The 23470-nt window shown below is 51.5% G+C and overlaps 1 protein-coding gene across 3 annotated transcripts in view; it reads left to right on the forward strand.

Annotated features, from left to right (window-relative positions):
• Positions 1-3026: 3026 nt before the first annotated feature.
• AKAP1 (A-kinase anchoring protein 1) overlaps positions 3027-23470 on the forward strand; it is a 56885-nt gene continuing 36441 nt past the window's right edge. For 2 of the 3 annotated variants that reach the window (XM_062175385.1, XM_062175383.1), the window contains exons 1-2: positions 3027-3119; positions 20293-21952. In XM_062175385.1, coding sequence (XP_062031369.1) covers positions 20317-21952 — 1636 coding nt within the window. In that variant the 5' untranslated portion in view covers positions 3027-3119; positions 20293-20316. Of the gene's footprint in view, positions 3120-4974; positions 5101-20292; positions 21953-23470 lie in introns of all 3 variants that reach the window. The other variant, XM_062175384.1, reaches the window with a different exon arrangement.

The following is a 23470-nucleotide window of genomic DNA, read 5'->3' on the forward strand; positions in this document are numbered from 1 at the left end:
CGTTCAAAGGCAGAAAAAAGAAATAAAGAGGAGAACCAAGGTGCTTCAAACAAAGGTACTGGGCATCCTTAACAATTTCAGTGGCAGTGTGGATAAACATGATTGGTTGGTTTCCAAATATTCCACTTTCATTAGAGGCAAAAAACGGTATTGGCCTTAGTTAACTGGAATAATTGATATGTGTATTGTAAATGCATTTATTATTCACAAATTTGTGAACAAAGGCAAGAAAGAGCTCATACATTTGTTGGATTTCAAAAGAGACATCTGCTTGGTTTACCTAAAATGATGCAATGAAAAACCATCAAGAGAAGAAAACATGAATACTCCTGGACCCATGACTGTCCAAGGTGATAGCAGATCTGACACGAGAGGCCACAGTATTCGCAAACGCTAAGAACAATGTCAAAACAAGTTACGCCACGCTAAACCAACAATGTATTGTCAAACCTTTTGTTCAAAGTGTTCTGCCCCTTTCCATCAAAAATAACTGCTGAACAAGTAATGAAAATTACTTCGTTGTACATATTGTGTATGTGCACTATTCCCCCATGTCCTATTTATAGGACAGTTTATCTATGTTAAAAATCCTATATTGTGCCAGTGTCCTATTTATAGGACAATCTGTATTTTCATTCTTAATAATATAAAAGCTCTAGAATATGATTTCCAACTTATTTTTAATGTACCTGTGTCAACGTCATTGAAATATTCACAGAATTAAAAACTTGTGACATAATGGGTTAATGGCTTCCCATTCATTCACTAAACACATTTTTACAGAGCATCCTCTTATGTGCCAGACCCTCAATATCCCTGCCCTCATAAAATAAATTAAGTATAAAAGAGATAATGATATTGCCTATGAAGACAAAGAAAGGGTGAGGGCTGGAGTGTGTGTGTGTGCGCGCGCGTGTGTGTGGTTATAATTTTAGAAAATTCAGGGAAGGCTTCCCTGAGACTTAAAAACACGAGGGAGTGGGGCCGGCACCGTGGCACAGTAGGTTAATCCTCCACCTGTGGCGTCAGCAGCCCATATGGGTGCCGGTTCTAGTCCCAGCTGCTCCTCTTCCGATCCAGCTCTCTGCTATGGCCTGGGAAGGCAGTAGAAGATGGCCCAAGTCCTTGGGCCCCTGAACCCATGTAAGAGACCGGAAGAAGCTCTTGGTTCCTGGCTCCAGATCCAGATCAGTGCAGCTCTGGCCATTGTGGCCATTTGGGAAGTGAACCATTGGACAGAAGACCTTTCTCTCTGTCTCTCTCTCACTGTCTGTAACTCTACCTCTCAAATAAATAAATAAAATCTTTAAAAAAAAAAAAGAAGAAGAAAACATGAGGGAGTAAGCTCTGTGGACTGTTCCAGCAAGTGTGAAGGCCCTGAGGTGGAATCATGACTGGCTTTGGAGGCAGAGGGCAGACATTAGAATCCAAGCCCTCCTAGGCCGGCGCCGCGGCTCACTAGGCTAATCCTCCGCCTTGCGGCGCCGGCACACCGGGTTCTAGTCCCGGTCGGGGCACCGGTCCTGTCCCGGTTGCCCCTCTTCCAGGCCAGCTCTCTGCTGTGGCCAGGGAGTGCAGTGGAGGATGGCCCAAGTCCTTGGGCCCTGCACCCCATGGGAGACCAGGAGAAGCACCTGGCTCCTGCCATCGGATCAGCGCGGTGCGCCGGCCGCAGTGCGCTACTGCGGCGGCCATTGGAGGGTGAACCAACGGCAAAAGGAAGACCTTTCTCTCTGTCTCTCTCTCACTGTCCACTCTGCCTGTCAAAAAAAAAAAAAAAAAAGAATCCAAGCCCTCCTATGGTTTATAAGGTGGACCAGGCTCCACCTACTACATAAAAAGAAATCCAAAAATGAAAGAAAACCAAACCACTACAAAAACAACACTGTGTCTGTAATCCTCTTTCCTGGCACGAACCCCTCGCTGTAACCCATCCACACTGATCTTCCAGTTCACCAGGAGCTGTTTCTTGCATTTGCCTGTGCTGTGCCTGTCAGCAACAGTCCCTCAACTCTATCCACCGTCTTCTGTGAGTACACCAAGCAACTGGCATTCATACATCTGAATTCATATTAACACTCCAGAGGTGTTATGCTACTTCTAGAGATACCATTGAGGCTGTCATTTCAATTTGCATTTGCTCACTACGGAAGAGCAGCATCTCCCCAAGGAACGGTTAGCTCTTAGCAAGATCTCTTTTCTAAATGTCGCCCAACGGAAGGCTCACTTAAAGTCCCTTTGTCCTAAAGACAAGAGCCCTGCTGGTCAGGCAGGACTCCGCCCTATTCCCTGGTCTGAGGCGAATTCTTTGCCCAATTTCCCGGTGGGGCCAGTGACTCATGGTGGCTATCTCGTGGTAGGAATCTTTCCAAAACCCAAATCCATTTGGAGGAAAGTATTTCACTTCGACATCGTCAAATTGCGAAAATCGGCAAGAAAGTTGCATTAGAGTGGTACCCTGAAGCAGTTATTATTGAGCAATTACGAATAGCTACCTAATCACGCATTACCGAAGCAAAGGGAGCCCGGGCCCCCTCCGTCTTCCCGGTGAGGGGAGGTCTCCGTGCCCCAAGGCTGGAGGCGGCCTAGCCCACCCCTCGAAAGAGAGCGAGCCGGAGCGCGACGAGCCACCCTGCGGTAAAGCAGCACCGCCTCGAGCTTCCGCGGGTTCTAAGCGCCCCAGAACCGGCCCCTCTTCGCGTTCCGCCGGGATTACGGCTCCTCTCGCGAGAGCACCAGCGAGAACCAGCTCCGGGCGGCGGCGGGAGGTTCGCCGAGCGCGCCAGACCGCGCCCCCTCTGGCGCAGCTGGGAGACGCGCGGAGAGGCCCGGGCGCGAGCGGCCGGCGGCGCGCACGCGCAGGTGAGCGAGCGGGCCTGGCGGGAGCGAGGGCGCGGGGGCACGAGGGCGAGGGGCGGGGCTTGCGTCGCGCCGCGGGCACGTCGCTGCGCGTCCTCAGTATTTAATGTCTCTGTGTTCCACCGGCCTGGGCGAGCACGTGGGGGAGCGGCCCGAGCGGAGCGCTGAGGGGCTGCGCCGCGGGGGCGAGACGGGGGAGGGGGGGCCTCAGGGCAGCGGCGGTGCGAGGACTCTGCACCCCGACGGTGACCGAGGGACTGGTAAGTTAGGGCCGCCTGAGGCTGCCGGCCCGGGGCCCCCCCTGCCACAGTGCTGAAGGGGACGCCGTCGGGGTGAAGGGGGAGCCCGGCGTCAGGTGCAGGGTGCCACGCGCGCTCCGGACGCCACCTGCGGTCAGGCAGGCCCTTCTTCCCCTCGCCCGCCACCCGCGCGGGGCTGCCTGCCCGCGGGCTCCTGCTGACAGATGGCGTGTGCACGGCTCGGGGCGGCGCTCTGGGCCGCTCGGTCTGTCCTGCGCGCGTCCCCGACCTCGCGGGCAGGGGCCCGAGCAGGCGACGTCCGAGGCGCCCCTCTGCGCCCTAACTTTCCCCGAGCGTGCACAGCCGGCGGTGAGGCAGAGGCGGGCGCGTCCCACCCAAGGTCGCCCGGCCCCACACGCGTTTACTTTTCAAAGGTCGTGTGTACCCAGTCCGAGAGCTGCGGGAGGCGGCGGCGGGGCGGGCCGTGGGCAGGGCCTCGGAAGGGCGGGCTGGTCCCCGAGCCCCGCGGGGACCCCGTGCCCGCCCTGGGGGACAGGACTGAAATGGGTCGCTTCTGGAGCCTCGCCCGGCCCGTGCGCCACCCCCGGCCGCCTCTGAGTGGGCGCCCCCGCAGGCCGGGCGGTGGCGGCTGCGGCGAGCCAGGTCCCCAGGGCAAGTGCTGACCCGGCGGCGGGACGGCTGTGATCGGAGCCGAGTTCCGGGCTGAGGGGCCGCCAGAACCGAGGGCCCGGGTGTCCCTCGAAGGGGGCTGGCACTTGCGGCCCCTTTGAGCGTGTCCAGAGAGGTGGAGGCTGCCCGGCCCCGAGTGCCGGCCGACTTGGCGCCCGCGTCACCCGTCCCGCCCCGCGCGCCGGCTCAGCGCTCGGGACCGGCCATGCACTCTTCAGGGGCCGTGGGCTAAGATGTGCGTGGGGAGGCCGTGGGCCGGACGCCTGTTTTTCGGGCGGGCTTTCGGGTGTTGAACTGTTCTGTGCCCTAGGTGACGGTACTTGCGAAGGGACCCAGGGCCGGGTGGTGGGCGGTGCAGGCCCGGCCCTGGGCCACAGGTGGGCGATCCGGGATCTTGCTCTCCCGGGGGGATGCCCAGGGCGGCAGGCGCCTTCTTGCCCCTCGGCCACCGTTAACGCAAACCCGGTGGACTTCGCTCCAGGTGCGCGCAGAGGCCTCTTAGGCCGGGTAGGGCGTATGCCAGGGCAATTAGTGAGGAGAAACTGGCTGCCTCCCCCCTCCTGAAGTGCGGGCTGCTTGGCGTTTAAATTGATCTCCTGCAGTGAAACCTCGGCCGCTGGACCTGGGGCCACTCTGTTATGTGTTAGTTGGTTTGCTGCCTCGCCTCCCCCATCTCGCAAACCGCACAATTACTGAGCAAGGAACTCCCTTCACAGAAAGCTATTAATTCTGGCAACGAATAATCTTACGTGCTCGTGTAACTGCTGAATCCTTCCCAAATTAGTGCCTTTAAAAAAAAGACACTTCGACTTTATTTAGAAGGCAAAGCTTGGACTCTGAACACCGCCCATGCGCTTTGCTCTTAAAGGTATAGAGAGCACCTTTTAAATGGAGGGGGAAGCCTGGCTTGATCGTTTATCGGATTCCTCTGTTCTTGATGTTCTGGTAGGTCACCTGCTGACTATTTAAGACCCTGAAGTGGTTATGTTTTGGGAGCTTTTTGATTAGAGTTGAACATTTCCTCTCTCATTTTTAACTAGTTCTGTGGGTTCAGGATGATAGTTCCTGGTGTCTTGTCAGGAAATAGAGCTAGGTTGGAGAAGGTCCTTGGGATCCTATGGGTTTGCAACCCACTGAAGCTTCAGTCGCTGGGTGGAATAGCCTCTGTTATCATGTGTCTTGTCAGGTGCTGGCAACGAATCCGGGCCAGGGAGCCAGGTCTGATGGATTTATGACTAAGTGAAGGCCCTTGTAGGAATAGCCCTCCCATCCATGAGGCTGTTTCTAGGCACTTGGTCACTGCAGGGTGGAGGTGAGTGTCTTGTGAATGTCCTACCTGATGACCCAAATTCTTGGACTTTGGGTCTATGCTGGGTCATAGCCATGTTTGTGGGGGAAGGCTAGTTTTAGCCTCCACAGGCTCCCTTTCCTTGTTCTCAAGACTAAATAATTGAGTTCATATTTGTGAGGCTTGAGACTGCCTGATACTTGATAGGTGCTTAAGCATTGTCCCCTTCCCTCACTCCTCAAAGGAGTCCTGAGACTGATTTCAAGTTTCACTTGAATAACTTGAGTGCCTTGATTTTTTTTTTTTTTTAAGTCTTATTTATTTGAAAGACAGGGCAACAAAGAAAGGGAAAGAGATCTCCATCTGTTGGTTCACTCCCCAAATGGTCCCAACAGCCAAGGCTGAGCTGTGCCATAGTAGGAGCCAGGAACTCCATTTGGGTCTCTCAATGTGAGAGACCCAGGAGTATTGGCAGGAAGCTGGAGTGGAAGTGGAGCAGCCGGATCTCAAGCTACCTCTCCCATATGGGGGTGGGGGTATACTCTGGAATGAGTTGCCAGCGTTGTAAGCAGTGGCTTAATCTGCTTGCACTGCAAGTGTCAGCCCCTGGATTTTAGTAAAAGTGCCCCTATCCCCCTTAGCCTCTGACCCAGAAAATTTGTTGGAAGAAAAAGGGAGAAATTGGTTTTACAGCACTGTGCCATTTAGCCCCCTGGCTCTGGCCTGCGGCAACATGACTTGGTAGTGAGGGTATTTCAGGGCTTTGAAGAAGCAGCGTATAGCCCCTGTACCTGGAGAGCTGGCCTGTCTTCCTCCCACTCAGCTCCTTCCTAATCTTCCCTTGGAGTCTAGAGTGATTTGGCTTCTCTACTGATCTGTTTGCCTGTTGTAGGGAGGTCTACAGTTCCTAGTATGAGTTAATATCTTTGGCTTGTTCTGAGTGTTCCTCTGCTGTTGGGGAGGTGGTAGAGCCCCCTTGTCTCACTGAAATCATTTCATCCACTTTGAGAGTTGCTAATCTCTATAGTGGACTGTGTTTTAGGCCTAAGCCTTGCTTCCTAGAGCAAGTTCTGTTTCTCCCACATTCCTTCCTGGGGTAATAGCTCACACTGGTTTCATTTCCGTGAACGTTTAACCTCAAATACCCACTGTGTATGGCACCTTACTGAGTGAACCTGCTAGCCTTGGTGCCTAATCTTAAACCTGAGCCACATAGAAGCATGGTCAGTGAGCAGATCTGGAGTAGGACACTGCCTGACTGGAGAAGTAGCTGGTGAAGGCTGAAGTTTAGAGGATGTGTCTTCCCTGACTGTTAACCGTGTGTGCTAGGGTGAGTTACAAGCAAACACCTTGTTAATCCTTTAATCCTCGTACCTCTGAGTACAACTGAGGGTGAAACTGTAGGTCACCACGGATTGTTTCAGGCACACTAATTGAGAGGTAGAGAATCTAACAAGTATGGGTTTGAACTTAACCTAGCTCCTCTGCAGGGTTTTTGTAAGAACGATTAAGGACTATTAGATCCTCAGGCTTTTCCCCTAATCTTTCTGCTGCCTCCTAAGCAGCAGAAGGGTGTGTGTGTTTTCATTCAGCATATTGAGGACTTACTCTTCAGTCATAGGCAGCTTTCAAGGTGTCTTTAACTCTGCTTTCCTCCTACCGAGTGGTGGCGCACCATCTTCATCCTGTCTGGGTCCTGGCCATCTGGACATTCGCAGGGCTTGATTTGATGGTTCGCAGCTGTCAGTAGTAAACATTTTGCTGCTCATCCTTTAGAGCTGGCTGACTGTGTTCACTTAGCAGCATGTCACTGAGGCCCATTTGCACTTGGGAACAAAGCAGGGCCCTCAGGGGAAGTCTGAAAGGAAAGGTATGTGCAGCTCAGGCTGGCAAGGCTTGTGTTACCATCCAGCTGAGGTGGCAAGAGCCCTGGACTCCGCAGCTCTCAAGGCTGTGATTTCAAGCAGATCCCTTGGCCTTGCTTCAACTGTCTCTGGTTGGTGGGTGAGGAAACTGAGACCCTGGGTGGGTAAGAAGATTGCAAGACACAGTGAGGCTGACCTAGCTGTGGACCTGGATCCCTCTCACCCCTAACACTTCCCCCTGTGCTTAGAGAGTTTTATTTACTGCCCCGTTATCACTCCATCCCCATCCACGAAAGTCAACTGGGTTTATGCAAAATTAAGACCATTTATCCCACACACTGAATCTGTTAAGAGTTTTGAGTTGTTTTGGCTTCATGGCAACCCTGTAAGGGAGGGATGTTTGTCCCATTTTAGAGGACATTTTCATTTTACAGGGAACTGCAGTTCATGTTCCTGTTCTTTAACTCTTCTGCTTTCCAGAGGTGTATTTTATCATCAGATTAGGTGCACTTTTGAAATGCACAAGTGACAGCCCACAGCAGATTAAAAGCCTCACAGACTAGGGAGCTTGACAGTGCCTTGAGGCCTGAGAAATTGCCCTGGAGACTGAACTGGTTGAAAAGACAAACTTGAAGTCACTCATTCCCCAGCTAATAATAACATGGCCTGTCAGACCTCACAAGCAGGTCACGAGGCCATCTCTGTCCCTCAACAGGCTGTCACCCAAGACTAGTTCAGTCCCTGTTGGAGGAAGCAGCATGATCTGTTCACGTACAGTCCCTGCCCTTTCTTCTCCAGCCTTGGCCTGGCTATGCCTTTGTGAGGTCCAGGCAGCAACAGATATAAAGAGCAAATCAGTCTCCTTGTGCCTGCTTCCTGTCCTTCCAGAGAGAAGGGATCAGGAGTCAGCCTCACCTCCATGAGCTGCCTTGGAAGAAAACCAGTGCTTGGATGAGCCTTGTGCTGTCTCTGGAGAAGGTGGTGCTGAGAATAACCTCCCTGCTTTGTCCTTTGCCTTTGCTGCAGCTCAGAGGCCAAGCATGTGCTCGTGCTATTTTTAGCAGATGGCAGCCTTCAGGAGGGCCAAGTGCATGTGGCTGCCATGTATGGGACGGGCCCTGGTGCCTGCTGAAGCTACTGCTGCCTCCTCAGGGAAGGAGGAGGATAAAGCCACCTCAGAGACTGTCATGGTGTGTGGAAGGAGAAGCTGGGGCTGCCGTTTGTATTCTGGATCTGTGGTAGGGGCCAATCCCTGCCTCCTAGGCCAGGTGGGCACATGACAGAGGTAGCCCAGTGGGCTGGGAAACTAAGGGTCAGGGCTGCTGCCCCAGGGAGTGGAATGAGGACCCCTTTTGGGCCAGCAGCCAATTTCTCAGGAAACCACGTAACCCCATGTTTCATGTGAAGTTGCCCAACATAAAGGCTGACCGCTGAATGGACACCAAGAACTCAAGCTATGGGTTGACTGGCAGTCTGATTACTGACGTCCTCTGGCTTAAACTGAGATACAAACACAAGAGGAGGCAAAACCACAGCTGCATGTTGGAATTCTTTGCCAGGAAGCCATTGAGGCTGAAGAAGGCTGAGAAAGTTTGATGAACAAGTTTGCCTGATGTCGGCTCTGTCCTTTCCTTCTCTGCCGACAGAACTTGGAACTGCCAACTCCAGCCCATCTATCTGTTTCTGATTAAGAAAGCTTCAAGCCATATAAGGCCCTCTGTTGCCTATGGTGTATGTTGGCTGGAGAGCAAGGTTGTTTTCGCAAAGTCTGATTCAAAGAATTGGCAAGAGCATGCGTGAGTGTGTGTGTGTGTGTGTGTGTGTCCCTGCCTCCTGGGCTGGACTGCCTTGCTGGAAAAGACTCATTTAAGGATGAGGGGGTGAGGGTAGGTCCAGCAATGGCTGCCAAGTGTGAATGTAAACAAACCTGTGGAGTATACTGTCATATTCCCAGCCTCCCAGGCTTTCTGCTTCTGGAATAGACTAGGGAAGCAGCTTCTGTTTGAAGTAGAAACCAAGCCCCTTAACTCTTTGGGCAGTGGGACTCCCCTCTGGAGGACGTCCGGTGAACCTAGTTCTCCCTGGGTTTTTGCAATCCTGATCTACCGTGAGCACTGCTTCTGCCTGTGATGCCATGAGTCTGCTGCAGTGCTCCGACCTCATTTTGGCCTCCCCTTCTTGCTGTCTCTTGAGTCGGCCAAGCATGGTCCTGCCGTAAGACTTTGGCACATGTGTTCTACACTCCCCCCTAGACCTGGAGCTTTCTCCTCCTCCCCTCCAGATCATGGCACAGCTCCTCACTGCCTGGCTCTGGTGCCATCTCTTCTGAGAGCATTCCCTCACCATCCTATCTCAGGCTTCCTTCCCAAACACTCTGCCCAGCCTTTCTCATCTCAGCACACACAGAAAAGGCCTGTTTCTCAGCCCTCGTTACTCTACTTCTGCATGCACAGGAGCACACTTAATTCATCACAGGCAGGTGACACCTTAGGACTTGTCTCCCAAATAGTTGAGAAGTTGCAGGTCAATTTCATTAAGTTGCTGGATCTTTGCAGTCTCTTATCTGCAGTTTGACTCCTTGCCCTCCACCATTGCTTCCCACAGTACATGGTTGTTTTTTTTGTTTGTTTGTTTTGTTTTTTTTTTTACAAGATTTTTTTTTGGACAGGCAGAGTGGACAGTGAGAGAGACAGAAAGGTCTTCCTTTTGCCGTTGGTTCACCCTCCAATGGCCGCTGCAGCCGGCGTGCTGCGGCCGGCGCACCGCGCTGATCCCAAGGCAGGAGCCAGGTGCTTCCCCTGGTCTCCCATGGGGTGCAGGGCCCAAGCACTTGGGCCATCCTCCACTACACTCCCGAGCCATAGCAGAGAGCTGGCCTGGAAGAGGGGCAACCGGGACAGAATCCGGTGCCCCGACCGGGACTAGAACCCGGTGTGCCGGCGCCGCAAGGCGGAGGATTAGCCTATTGAGCCACGGCGCCGGCTCAGTACATGGTTTTTAAAATCTTTATTCAGTGACCAGCTGGAGGGTCGTGCTACCTGACACTGTCTTGCTCTCTGTAAGATGAGGAGACCATGGTCTTGGTTTCCAAAGGGTCTATCAATATACATATTGTTTTTGGTGATTGCTATTGCATCAGCAGCACAGTTGGGAGTATCTGATGTAAAGTTGTCTTTGATTATTAAGGGAAAATAAAGCACTATCAGTTTTTAAATAGATAAACTGATACTAATGCATATTATTATGTTGGTTAACAAAAAACACACAAAACTGGATGGGAATAGAGCATCAATTGCTACTTGGTATTGCTTAAGAATTAATTTTCAAAGATTTATTTATTTGAAAGAGGGAGAGACGGAGCTCTTCCATCTCCTGGTTCACTCCCTCAGATGGCTGCAATAATCAGAACTGAGCCAAACCAAAGCCAGGAGCTTCATGCAGGTCTCTCATGTGGGTGGCAGGGCCCCAACACTTGGGCCATCTTCCTCTGCTTTTCCCAGGCCACTAGCCTGGAGCTGGATCAGAAGTAGAGCAGCCAGGACAAGAACCAGCACCCATATGGAATGCCAGCATCCCAGGCTGTAGCTTTAACTTTTACGCCACAATGCTGGCCCCCTACATTGTCGTCGTCTTCGTCGTCTTCTTTTTTTGTTAAATATTTTATTTATTTGAGAGGTAGAGTTACAGAGAGAGGAAGAGACAAAGGTCTTGCATCCACTGGTTTACTCCCCAAATGACCACAGATGCTGGAGCTGAGCTGATCTGAAGCCAGGAGCTGGAGCCTCTTTTAGGCTTCCCTCGTGGGTGCAGGGGCCCAAGGACTTGGGCCATCTTCTGCTTTCCCAGGCCATGGCAGAGCTTGATTGGAAGAGGAGCAGCCACAACTTGAATGTAAGGGTTGCTGCTGCTGCACATGGAGGCTTAGCAGTGTTGGCCCTCTACTTCTGATTTTGGGCAAGGTTTGAGAGGAGAGACTTCAGCCCTGAGTACACTGCTTTCCCCATACTGTTCCTTTCAGCCACGGCTGTCCTCAGTCCTTCTAGCTGCTCTCCCTGCCACTCACATCTGTTTCTAAATAGTCTGCTTTATCTTTAAAATAATATTAGGGGCTGCCATTGTGGTGTAGTAGATAAAGCCACCACCTGCGATGCTTGCATTCCATGTAGGCACCAGTTCAAGTCCCAGCTGCTTCACTCCTGATCCAGCTCCCAGCAAATGGCCTAGGAAAGCAATGGAGGATGACTGAGTCATTGTTCTCTGTCACCCAAGTGGGAGACCTGGAAGAAGTTCCTGGCTTTGGCCTGGCCCAGTTCTGGCTGTTGTGGTCATTTGGGCATTTGAGGAGTGAACCAATGAATAGAAGATCTCTCTCCTTTTCTCTCTCTAACTCTGCCTTTCAAATAAATGAATAAATCTTTTTTTAAGATTTTTTTTTTTTAAATTTATTTGAAAGAGTTAGAAAAGGAGAGACGAGAGGTCTTCCACCTGTTGGTTCACTCTCCAGATGGCCGCAAATGGCCGGAGCTGCACTGATCTGGAGCCAGGAGCTTCCTCCGGGTCTCTCACACAGGTGCAGGGGCCCAAGGACCTGGGCCATCTTCCACTGTTATCCCAGGCCACTGCAGAGAGCTGGATCGGAAGAGGAGCAGCCAGTCTAGAACCGGCGCCCATTTGGGATGCCGGGCTTCAGGCCAGAGCATTAACCCTCTGTGTCGAAGCACCGGCCCCATCAAATAAATAAATAAATCTTAAAAAGAAATATTAGCTGATCTGTTTTCCTACTAAGGGAACTGGAGACTTTGCTCATTCCTATACTTTTTCCTTTCTTCATCTTCCCAGGGTAGAGGTAATATGAATTTTGGTCAAGTTGTTATTTAGAGTTTGAGAGCACATTATTATAATATAAGCATTGCTTATGCCTGCAAAGTTCTTAGTTTTCCATGTTTCTTTTCATGTCTTTTTTTTTTTTTGACAGGCTGAGTTAGACAGTGAGAGAGACACATTTGGTTCACCCCCCAAATGGCCGCTTCAGCCAGTGCTGCGCCAATCCGAAGCCAGGAGCCAGGTGCCTCCTCCTGGTCTCCCATGTGGGTGCAGGGCCCAAGCACCTGGGCCATCCTCCACTGCCTTCCCGGGCCACAGCAGAGTTGGACAGGAAGAGGAGCAACCGGGACAGAATCCGGTGCCCCAACCGGGACTAGAATCTGGGGTGCCGGTGCCGCAGGCGGAGGATTAGCCTAGTGAGCCATGGCGCCGGCCAGAGCTCCTGGTTCTGGTCTCTGTTTTCCATCTTGGGTAGAGAAGGCCTCACTGAGTAGGTCTTCCCCACATACATTGGGTTAAGCCTCCGCTTGCCTTAGGTAAAGTGGACTGAGAAAGTGTCATGACTTTTTGATAGCTGCTCTACCTGGAAGGGTTGGAGCTCCACCAGGGCCTTGCTGGCTGCCCACTGTAGCTCACCTACTACTCTGTGAGGCTCTCACAATGGAGGGTGTGGAGAGGTCTTGGGTAGGACCTCACAGTCCTACTGTGAGCTAATATGGAATCTTCAGGATGCCCTCTTGAGTCACCACTCAGGCCCCCAACACCAGGGCTGGGCTGAGGACAACATACCTGAAGCATGGCTCCAGCGCTCTGATTCCTGGCTCCAGCCATGCTGCTGAGGGCAAGTGGCCCAAGCTTACCATCGCCCTCCACCCTCAGTGGCCAGGCTGAGCACTGCCCAGCAAGGTAGGCATTGGTCATGGCACCATTTATCTAATCCTCATATTGCTGGGGTCTTCTAGGCAGACCCTCTGGAAATGCCTGATACTGTTCAATAGGGAGCTGCCAACTGTGGATAGTGATTTAGATTTAGATTAACAGTGAAGTTAGAAGTTGAGTTCCTTCATCACACTTTTCACATTTTGCTGCTCAGTGACTTACCCCCCGTGACTGTGACTAAGTGACTGCCAATATTGGACAGTAGTTACCTCTTAGGAATCCCCAGGCCTTTGCCTCTGGTGACCTGTTCTACTATAGCCATGTCGCAAGATTCCCATTGACTTGGCTGGAGAGGTTAAACTTCTTTTGTATGGGTCCTTACTGGCTCACTGGCTCTACTCTGCCTCTCCTTTTCTTTCCCAACAGCACTAGAACCTTAATTTGAGCCATTTCCACTCCCCACCATTTGTACCCTGTGGAAACTCTGGCCCTCTTGAAAGGAGCCTTTCTGGCCTCTCTGCCTGCTTCTCAGCTTGGCTTCTTGTGATGCAGAAGTGAGTGTGAATGAGTGAGACTAGTTCTTCCTCAGGACGGTGAGCTTCCAGTAGCAACTTACACTTGTTTGAATTCAAGTGTGAGTACGGATAAGGAATATCGCAGACAAATCATATGCAAACCAAGAGGCACTCTTGAGGTGTGATCTTCTCCTCCAGATGCCTGTGAGGGAGTCACCTTGGCCTGGCCTGCAGCCAGAGTCCCTGCTTTTGGGGATTCCCTGCAAGGGGAAGAGTCCCTTGGCAAAAACTTGCTGTGCGGAGCACTGGGGAGGTGGAGCATCCCGGACAGGTGTCTTCTGGTTAGTGAACCCCAGGGATGATTTTTGGCAGTGTAGACACTGGCATATTGGAAGAAATATTCAAATTCCAATTTGGAGAATGTGTAAATGTCCATTCAGAACACACTGTGAATGTGGCTGCACTATCCAGACCCAAGTCCAGAGTGGACTTGTTGGACTCTTGGCTCAAAGCTGGTTTGTGTTTTTTTTCAATTGATTTTCCCGTCACTTATGCAGCTTTTTTCGTACTGCTGCCAAATGGGCTTAGTCAACACTGTGCTGTTCCCAGAGATGTTTTCTTGTTCAGAAGGCTGTAGACCACAGTCACAGCTTCATCAGCTCTGATGGGAATGGGGCCCCTGCTTCTCAAAGGGCTGTGCAAGAAGCTACAGACATGCTTCCAGAGGAAGAAGAGCTCCTACTGCAACCTGGAGTAAGCATTGAAGACTCAGCCTTGTGGCTGGGGCACGTGCCTGCCTTCAGCTCTGTGTGACCGTTTGGCACCCTGCCAACGTGCATTTATTCCTGGGCAAATGGACGAGCTAAAAATAAGCAGGTGGAGTTTCATTCCAACAGAATCAAAATAAAAGTCGTGCCTAGCACCCGAGGGCAGGGTGCTGCAGCATCCTCCTGGGAGGCTTTTTCCTCACTGCAGGCAGACCTGCCTCAAGTGTCCTGGCCTCAGGGGAGGGGGTGGCCTCAGTTAGCTTGTGAATGTGTAGGCTTTTGGACCTACAGGGCTCAATGCCACTTAAAAATTTTTTTCTTAAGTTTTTAAGCTTTTTATTCAGTAAGAGAAATGCGCAGGAGAATGAAGGCTTTATTTAGGGGGGAGAAAGAGAGGTCTAGAAGCTAAGTTGGGTCCATACCAAGCAGAGAGCAGGCCGGGTGCCATGTGGAGCAAGCATGCAGGCAGGAAATCAGAGAGCATGTTGGGCCACCTGCCCATGGGCCACAGGGGCAACAAAGGCAGTAAGGGGAGGGCCCACCGTGGTCCAGGCTTTTAGTTTACTCCCAAAGAGGGAGTGGTTACATAGTCTGATTGGCAGGTGGGCACAGGATCAGGTAGGGGCATGAGATCACACAGGGGGCATGGTCTTACAGCTCACAAATCTAATTGATTTTATCCTACCTGCCTGCATGCATCATTTCCCCCTCAGGGGATTCCAGACCTTAATCTTAAGCGATGCTGAAGGGCATAGAAGCATCATATCTTCTATAGCTGCTTCCTGCTTATGAGGGGCATAGCACAGGCTCTGCCTGTGCCACTTAAACTTTGAGAGGATCAGGTTAAAAAAACAAAAACCCAGGCAAGAGAGCCCTGAGTCTATGCTCAGGGAAGCAAGGAAGGTAGCAGAAACCCTTCTAAGCCTGAAGTTGTGTATGGGTGTGAAGAAGGTTTGTGTGTAGATTTAGAAAAAACCATCCCACACTACCTCTTATAGGCTTATCAGACCATGTAAGTCAGGGGAAATGATATCTTACCAGTCCCTAAGAAGTCTGCCTGATTGGCTCATGGGTGAGGAAGTGAGCGGTGTTTTTAAATTATTTATTTGAAAGGCAGACAGAGATCGATTGATTGTCCTCATTCCCTGGTTCACTCTGCAAATGCCTGCCACAGTCAGGAGCCAGGAACTCAATCCAGGTCTCCCACATGAGTGGCAGGGACTCAAGGATCACCTGGTCCCCCCCCCCCCCCCCAGGAATGCATTAGTAGGAAGCTGGAATTAGGAGTAGAACAGGAACTCCAGTATGGGATGTGGACGTTTCAAGTGTTGTCTTAACTGTACACTGTGGGCCTGCCTGGCCCCTAGCTGTTTTCTTCATTGCTGGAAAGCAGGGGTTGGTGGAAAGTCATCAACCACTCACCTCAGGAGCTTGGTGGGCACCCTCAGTGAGACCCAGTTAGGCTCAGTGAGTTGCAGCCAAGGCCTGAGGTGGAGCAGCTGCTGATTCCAGGGGATTCTTCACAGAGGGGATGGTTCATATCTGTAACCACAGTCGTCTGGTAGCAGGGGAAATATAAACCCAATTTTCCTCTCAACTCTGGGGATCTCAGGCCTGGGTTCTGGAGTGGTGGTGGAGGCCTCTGGTAGGCAGTTTCTGTTCCTGGAAGCAGTCACAGAGAGAAGGGCTTTGTCCTGAGCACTCACAGCGTGGCAACAGTAACACCTGGTTCCTCAGTAGCAGGTCTCTGGCTGTAGTCCAGAGTGGGTGGTGGGGGGTGGGCAGTGGCTGGCACTGTGAATCCAAGTGAGAAATTCAGGATCCCGTGGATGTGGAGTATTCAGCCCTAGAGCAGCTGACTTGGAAATGTTGCAGACACTGCTTCCTGAGCAGTAATTCTCCACTGCAGAGCTCCAGCTGACTGTCGGGGGCTAGTGATGGTGGGGTTGGGACTTAGCGCCTGAGTCTCCAGGGACCAAGCAGAACTGGTAGGCGTGGCTGGGTAAGTACAGTGATGTCCTTATCATTGAGCTACAGGGCATCAGACAGGGGTACTGCTGCCTGCATTCTGTGTGAGCCGGGACTGCAACCAGCAGCTAGAGTGGGGAGTACTTGGTGGGCTGGGTACTGGGTTGCTGTGGGACTCACCTGGGTTGCAGACCAAAGCAGACTGGAATGTGGGTTTCATTTTTGGGTCCCTTCCTGGGTGAGTGTAACCAGCTTCTGGCATGTTGGGATGCTGAGTGGGTTAATTAGCAACTGCTGGAGAGGCGGGCCCCCTGGGACCAATGTTTAGTTCCAAAGGGGCGGCACTTCTTCCAGCTTATGGTGTCACAGACAGCAATCCCTCCCTCACACACACATCAGTGTGAGTCTGTGGCCTGGGCCCCTGGTGTGTAAAATGGGAAGACTGCTTTCTGTGGGGTGCTGGATAGGATTCTTCTTTCTTCCTTCCCTGGCACATTTCATCTTTTTCCTGAGATCAGAGATCTGCTAGAATGCAGGGGAAATCACAGCTGTAAATCCTGCTGTAAAGGGAGTGCCTGGTTAACCTGGATTTCACAGGTGAAAACCTTGGTGTAGACTCCAGCTGCACCTCCTGTTAGCATGTGCTGGTTAGGTAGGAACTGATCTGACAGCCGTGGATGTGCTGCCTGTCCTAACCACCTTCTTCCTCTTTCTCTTCTCAGATTCTTTTCACTCTTTTATATGACATTGAACATGAAGCCAGTACAAAGCGAATCTCCTGAAATTTGCTATTTTTTAAGGAAAAAAAAAAGATTTATTTGAAAGGCAGAATGTCAGAGAAAGAGGGAGAGGAGACAAAAAGATCTTCCTCCCACTGATTCACTCCAAATTGCCACAATGGCTGGGCTGGTCTAGTCCAAAGCAAGGACCCAGAAACTGTCCAGGTCTCCCATGTTGGTGGCAGGGGCCTAACTACCCAGGCTATCTTTTGCTGCTTTCTCATGCACATTAACAGGGAGTTGGATCAGAAGTTGGGATTGAACTGGCACTCTGACATGGGATGCCATCATCTCAAGCAGTGGTTTTAACCATTGCATGAGATTCTCAGAACTCTACCCACATTAGAATCACCTGGGTTTAAAAAAACCCTTTTACCCGGGTTTCCCCCTCAGGGTGCCCTGTTGGCCTTAAGCTACTGGAAACTTCCCACATGATGATAATGTAAAGCCAAGTTGGGGCCCGCGCCGTTGCTCAATAGGCTAATCCTCCGCCTTGCGGCACCGGCATACCGGGTTCTAGTCCCAGTCGGGGCACCGGATTCTGTCCCGGTTGCCCCTCTTCCAGGCCAGCTCTCTGCTATGGCCCGGGAGTGCAGTGGAGGATGGCCCAAGTGCTTGGGCCCTGCACCCCATGGGAGACCAGGAGAAGCACCTGGCTCCTGGCTTCAGATCAGCACGGTGCGCCGGCCGCGGCGGCCATTGGAGGACAAAGGAAGACCTTTCTCTCTGTCTCTCTCTCTCTCACTGTCCACTCTGCCTGTCAAAAAAAAAAAAAAAAAAAAAAAACCAAGTTGGAGAACCATGTTAGAAAAATTAGAACTCTTCACAGCTGTAGAGCCTTCTGTATTGGGAGTTTAGAGGTGCCAAGGAGGGGCCTGCACTGTGTTGCAGCGGGTTAACACCCTGGCCTGAAGCTCCGGCATCCCATATGGGCACTGGTTCTAGTCCCAGCTGCTCCTCTTTTGATCCAACTCTCTGCTATGGCCTAGGAAAGCAGTAGAAGATGGCTCAAGTCCTTGGGTCCCTGCACATGCATAGGAGACCCTGAAGAAGCTCCTGGCTTTGGATTGGCACAGCTCCAGCTGTTGCGGCCATCTGGTGGTGAGCCAGTGGATGGTAGACCCCTCTCTCTCTGTCTGTACCTCTCTCTGTAACTCTTTCAAATAAATAAAATAAATCTTTTTAAAAAATGCCAAGGAACCTATTAAAAACTCTTAGCACTGTTAAATGAGTACAGCCAGTTTCTAAGATATGAGGCCAGTGTGTGGAAGTTTCCCCTCTTCCACAATTGGATGGTTTGGTTATGCTGTTTGTTCCCAGTTTTTCTATGGGGTTATAAGGATATAGAATCACATGCGTGATTTCTAGCTTCAGTTTTCTATGTCATGGTGCTTTTTCCCTGACAGTACATTGAGTTGGCTTCTTTCTCTATCGTTGGTATGCGCACAAACTCAATGTCAGCGACTCTCCTGACAGGTTAATCTTGGTTTTATTTCACATGATTTCCCAGTGGGCATTATTATGTAGAACTCAGCCTATGCTGAGGTGTGTGGTGTTTTGTTTTAAGATTCTAGGTGTGGGATTTCTGGGTCACAGGGTATGGTCATAAAGTTTTAAACAACATTATTAAAGCTCTCCAAAAAGATAATGTGAACTTTATTGGCCCATACAATGCCTCTTCCTCACAGATCTACCTATTTGTGGGTTCTAGATTTAATGTGGACTAAAATTTGAGTTTCTGTACCTTGGTTTCACAACTTTGAGTAGTCCTAACCTTTAGATAGGAATACCTGTGGAACCAGGTGGATACAAAAGCAAGGCATCTAGCAAAAGTGGGTTGTGTGAGTTGGATACATTGTCACTTTCTGCCTGGAGAGGTTGCTACAAAGTTAACCCTTGACATTGCTTAGCTCTGCCCTGTACTTTAAAGCTCATTGCCTCATCTTCAAATATTAGCAAGAACATTTGTCTTTAAAGAAGGAGGAACTTAGGCCCTCCTACCCCCATCACTGTGGGAGCAGAGTGCCTCTAGCATTGCTTCACAGACTGTTATGTGCCTATGAGTTCCCTGGGGGAGGGCTTGTTAAAATGCAGACCTGGTCCTGTTTGCTGTAACTCGTGTCTAGCAGGTTCCTGGTCATGTTCAGCACTGTTGTGGATGGCACTGTTCTGGAGTGGCAATTCCCAGTCTATTCTGCAGGACAATAGAACCGTGTGGGGAGCTGGTGAAAGAACTGAAGCCCTCCTGTTGCTGGAGAACCAGTAAAAGCTGTTAGAGCGTTTGCATTTACAATCTCTCCAACAACACTCCAACCCAAATAAGGTGTGATTCACCATATCAGCTGGAAGATTTTTGGTTTTAGGAAGACATAATTTTTGTCCGGCGCCGTGGCTCAACAGGCTAATCCTCCGCCTAGCGGCGCTGGCACACCAGGTCCTAGTCCTGGTCGGGGCACCGGATTCTGTCCCTGTTGCCCCTCTTCCAGGCCAGCTCTCTGCTGTGGCCCGGGAGTGCAGAGGAGGATGGCCCAAGTGCTTGGGCCCTGCACCCCATGGGAGACCAGGAAAAGCACCTGGCTCCTGCTTTGGGATCAGCGCGGTGTGCCGTCCGTGGCAGCCATTGGAGGGTGAACCAACGGCAAAGGAAGACCTTTCTCTCTGTCTCTCTCTCTCACTGTCCACTCTGCCTGTCAAAAATTTAAAAAAAAAAAAAAGGAAGACATAATTTTTGCAAACTAATCTAAAATCTGCTGGTCAGGGAGGTACTAGATATAAATTAAACTATTCCATGCCTTTAATGAGAGCTAACCCTGCTTTGCAGAGCACTTAATGTACATATCTCAGCTTATCCTTAGGGCAGCCATTAAGAGTTGGGTCCCCCGTGTCCCTCTCTTACGGAAGAAGAAAACTGAGTTTCCCATCACCTTTACACATCTGTGCCTTCCTGAGCCCTTTCCATTTCTCCTTGCTTGGTCTGTGTTCTCTTACATAATATACTGTTACCCTGTCCTGGAGTCACCTTCTGGAAACAGTTTGGTATGTGCTTTGCATATCTGTACTGGTTCTGCTGTCTACAGGATAAACCCACACTACGCTGGAGTCCTAGGACACCCTCATCAGCTCTGATAAACATGAGTTCTGCCCATCTCACGTGGATCTTACCGTGACTGTGTGTGTGGTGTTGGTCCCTCACCTTCTGGCCACCTATTGCTGTGTAACGGACCAGTTTCATTGACTTGTGATTTTTTGGAGACCTGTTGTGGGAATTTAGAGAACTAAGCCACACTAAACCTAACCAGTCCTTTTGGAGAGACATAGGGAGAAACTGGCATTGTGAAGTGGTGAAGGGAGGGGTTTGGGCTGAAGAAGAGAGTGTTCAGTTTGTTTCAAAGGAGTGTGTGTGAATGAAAGCAGAGTAGGGGTGCATTTCCTGGCCACTCACCCCAGAGGATCACCAGAGGGTGTGAGTGGGTGCAAGAGCAGACCTCCCTGACTTGGGCCAGAGATGGAGAGAACAAGATAGCTGGGCTTCACCTGTTGGCTTGCACATGCAGTCATGAGTATCCTCTTACTTGGCTCCTGTAACATCCCTTCTCCCCCTCTCCCCTGCTCTTCCCAGGTTTAATTATCTCCAGCCTCCAGGATGGCAATCCAGTTGCGCTCACTCTTCCCCTTGGCATTGCCTGGGATGCTGGCACTCCTCGGCTGGTGGTGGTTTTTCTCTCGTAAAAAAGAGCAAGTCAGCAGCCATGATAGGCAGGCAGAGGCTGGTGCTGTGGAGCTGAGGGCTGACCCTGCCATCCAGGAGCCGCTCCCCATGGAAGAGGCCTGTCCCAGAGTTGTGTCCACATCCCCCAGTGTCACTCTGCCGCCAGAAAAGGAACTGACTAAACCTTCTGTGGAGCCCCCAGCCTTGCTGCGGACGCACCCAACCAGGCGTCGATCAGAGTCCTCGGGCAGCCTTCCGAATGCCACAGATGCCAGATCTCAGCCAGGAACCTGCAAAGGTGACAGTGCAAAGGTGGAACTCGCCCTAATGGGTGATGAGGCCAAATCAATTCCTCCAGAGTGTCCTCTTCCATCCCCAAAGGGTGTACAGTTCCCCCATGAAGCAGCTGAGGTGTGTAAACGAGAGTCCATTCTCAGCAAGGCACCTGGGAAGGGCTGGCCTGACCAATCTATGGCCTCCACAGAAAAGCATGGTCCTGGGGAGAGGGCCAGAGAAACAGGTGGGACTGAAGGGACCGGTGATGCAGTGCTGGGGGAAAATGTTCTGGAAGAAGGTCTGTTGTCTCACGAGCATGTCTCAGAGCTGGAGAGCTGCAAGGGCCCCAGCCTGTCCCCCTTAGGAGGAGGCAGGGAGAAGGGGAAGAGCAGCCTGCCCCAGGCGGTTGTGCCCCTGCAAAAGGAAGAGTGCGCAATAGGGAAGTTGTTAAGTAGCTTCATGGAGTCAGCTCCCATGGAGCTGGCCAAGGATGATGAGATGCCAACATCCCGGGTCAGAGGTGGCAAAGTCTGGGACAGAGACCTCATGGGAGAACTGGGCAAAGAGGAGACTGAGGATAAAACTGAGAAGATTGAGCAGGCTGCCTTCCAGATAATCTCCCAAGTGATCTTGGAAGCAACTGAAGAGGTGCTGGCCACCACGGTGGGCAAGATTGCAGATCGCATTTATCAGGCCTCGGCCACTCAGCTCCAGGGGCAAAAGGAGGAGGGCTGTGCTCCTGTCAGCCAGAAAACTGTCCTAGGGCAAGAGGCTGCAGAGCCCACCCTGGCCACAGTGGAGGCAGCTGCCGAACCATCAGACACTGCGTTGCCCTTGCCAGGCCTGCCAGCTGAAGACTTGCCAACCCCAAAGACCTATGTGAGCTGCCTGAGCAGCCCTCTGTCCAGCCCCAGCAAGGATGGCAAGCCAAAGAACTCTGCACACCACATCTCCCTGGCCCCCTGCCCAGCACTGGCTGCCTCCCTGGGAGGGGTGCAGGATGATGCCTGCATCCTGGTGGAAGATACCGTGTGTGACACCTGCATGTCGGATGATGGCCAGGGCTGTTCAGTGGCTTCAGTGACTTCTTCGGGGCAGTGCTCAGAGTCTGTCAGCACTTCTGGGCTCGGAGACTCTTGCACAGAGACCACCTCCAGCCCCAGGGACAAAGCCATCACCCCACCGCTGCCAGAAAGTACTGTGCCCTTCAGCAATGGGGTGCTGAAGGGGGAGTTGTCAGACTTGGGGGCTGAGGATGGATGGACCATGGATGCAGAAGCAGATCATTCGGGAGGTAGGAGGGTCTTGGGTGATCACTTAGAGGATCGGGGGTCTCCCTTTGTTTGTTAGGGAACGGCTGCTGGTCCACCTCTCTCTTCTGCCACTTCTACATAAGGTAAGGGCACTCTTCTACCCTGAATCCCAGCCAGCCTGCAGAGTCAGGCACTGCAGAGCACTGGCGGGTAACTGAGGAGTTAGCTGCCCTGTGACCCCCAAAGCCATGGGAACTATCACTTGGTAGTTCACCAGTGACCCTCTCCAGGCGTTGGCCTATCAGAAGGAATCCACTCAAGGTTGTGTTCATTGATCCACCTTACTGTGCCTCTAGTACGCACTGACCTCTATTGAAGAGGCCTGCTTAGGGTCATTCCCCCTGAGCACCAAGGATAGGTGTGTGCTTTGTTACAGTTGTTCTCCTTTTAATCATGTGCTTGTTCCCATGTCTTCACCCACTTTCCTCCTCCAGAAGCTCATTCAGGGTAAGTGCCCAGAGAAGGCTTGGGGTACTTGTGGGAGGCTCAAGTTTTTCTGAGTGATTGCTGGTACTATTCCTTTGCAGAGAGAGCCTCTGCCATTTTCTGCGCAGCTGGGAAAGTGGGGGCACCTTGGTAATGAAGCGTCTGCTAGGTTTTTCGGGTGCTGACTCCAGTGTAGACAGTTCATTCAGAGAGCTCACAGACAGATCAGCAGCTGTGACCCTGCTTTGCAGCCACCCTGGAGTGTTCTGATTTCTCGGGAAAGGCCAGGGTGACCCTACAGAGCTCTTGGACTTGTTGGTCTTGGATCCTTCTCTCCCACTTCAACAAAGAAGGTTGGAGATCTATCTTGGGAGTTTTATTACTTTTGACAGCACTTGGAGTGTACTCCATGGTACATTTTGTCACCTATAAGAAGCTACAGATTAAGATGTTGTTTTATCTAAAAGAAAAAACTGCCAATCATGATTATAGAAGACCAATACTGTAAGATGCATCCTAACGTCAGGGATGTTTTCAAAAAAATTGCATCTTAAAATGGGTAGAGAAAACTTTAAGGAATAAAGGTGTTTTCCTTTGTCTGCTGCCCCTCAGCGTTATCAACAAGTCCTTAGCCTTGCATCCTGACTCTAGAGTGACTGTAGAAGCAACTCAGATGGCTTGAAGGCTGCCGAGTTTAGTCTTTGCCGAAGGGAAGGCTGTAACTGAGGCTAAATGACGGGCTAGGGAGGCTTAGGAGTGGTCAATCAGAGCCTGGTAATGGCATCCACTGAGCTGAGCCCCAGGCTAATGCCCCACATGCATTCTCACAGTAGCCCTGCTCTGTGCAGGAGGACCAGAGAGGGATGCAAGATTTGCTTGGCCAAGTTGGAAACTGACCTTTGAATGCAGCCTGCTGAAGTGCTGGTGTGGTTCAGAGCCTCTCCTGGGTACCTGCAGAGCGGCTGGTCTTGGCTAGGCCTGTCCTGTTGGACAGTCTGGAGCTGTATAGGAGCAGAGCCCTAGCCTGCTCTGCATCTGGCAGGCTTGCCATGCTGCCTTGTTGTTCAAGGGGT

Source organism: Lepus europaeus, chromosome 18, assembly GCF_033115175.1.
Source record: "Lepus europaeus isolate LE1 chromosome 18, mLepTim1.pri, whole genome shotgun sequence".
In the NCBI taxonomy this organism is placed as follows: domain Eukaryota; kingdom Metazoa; phylum Chordata; class Mammalia; order Lagomorpha; family Leporidae; genus Lepus; species Lepus europaeus.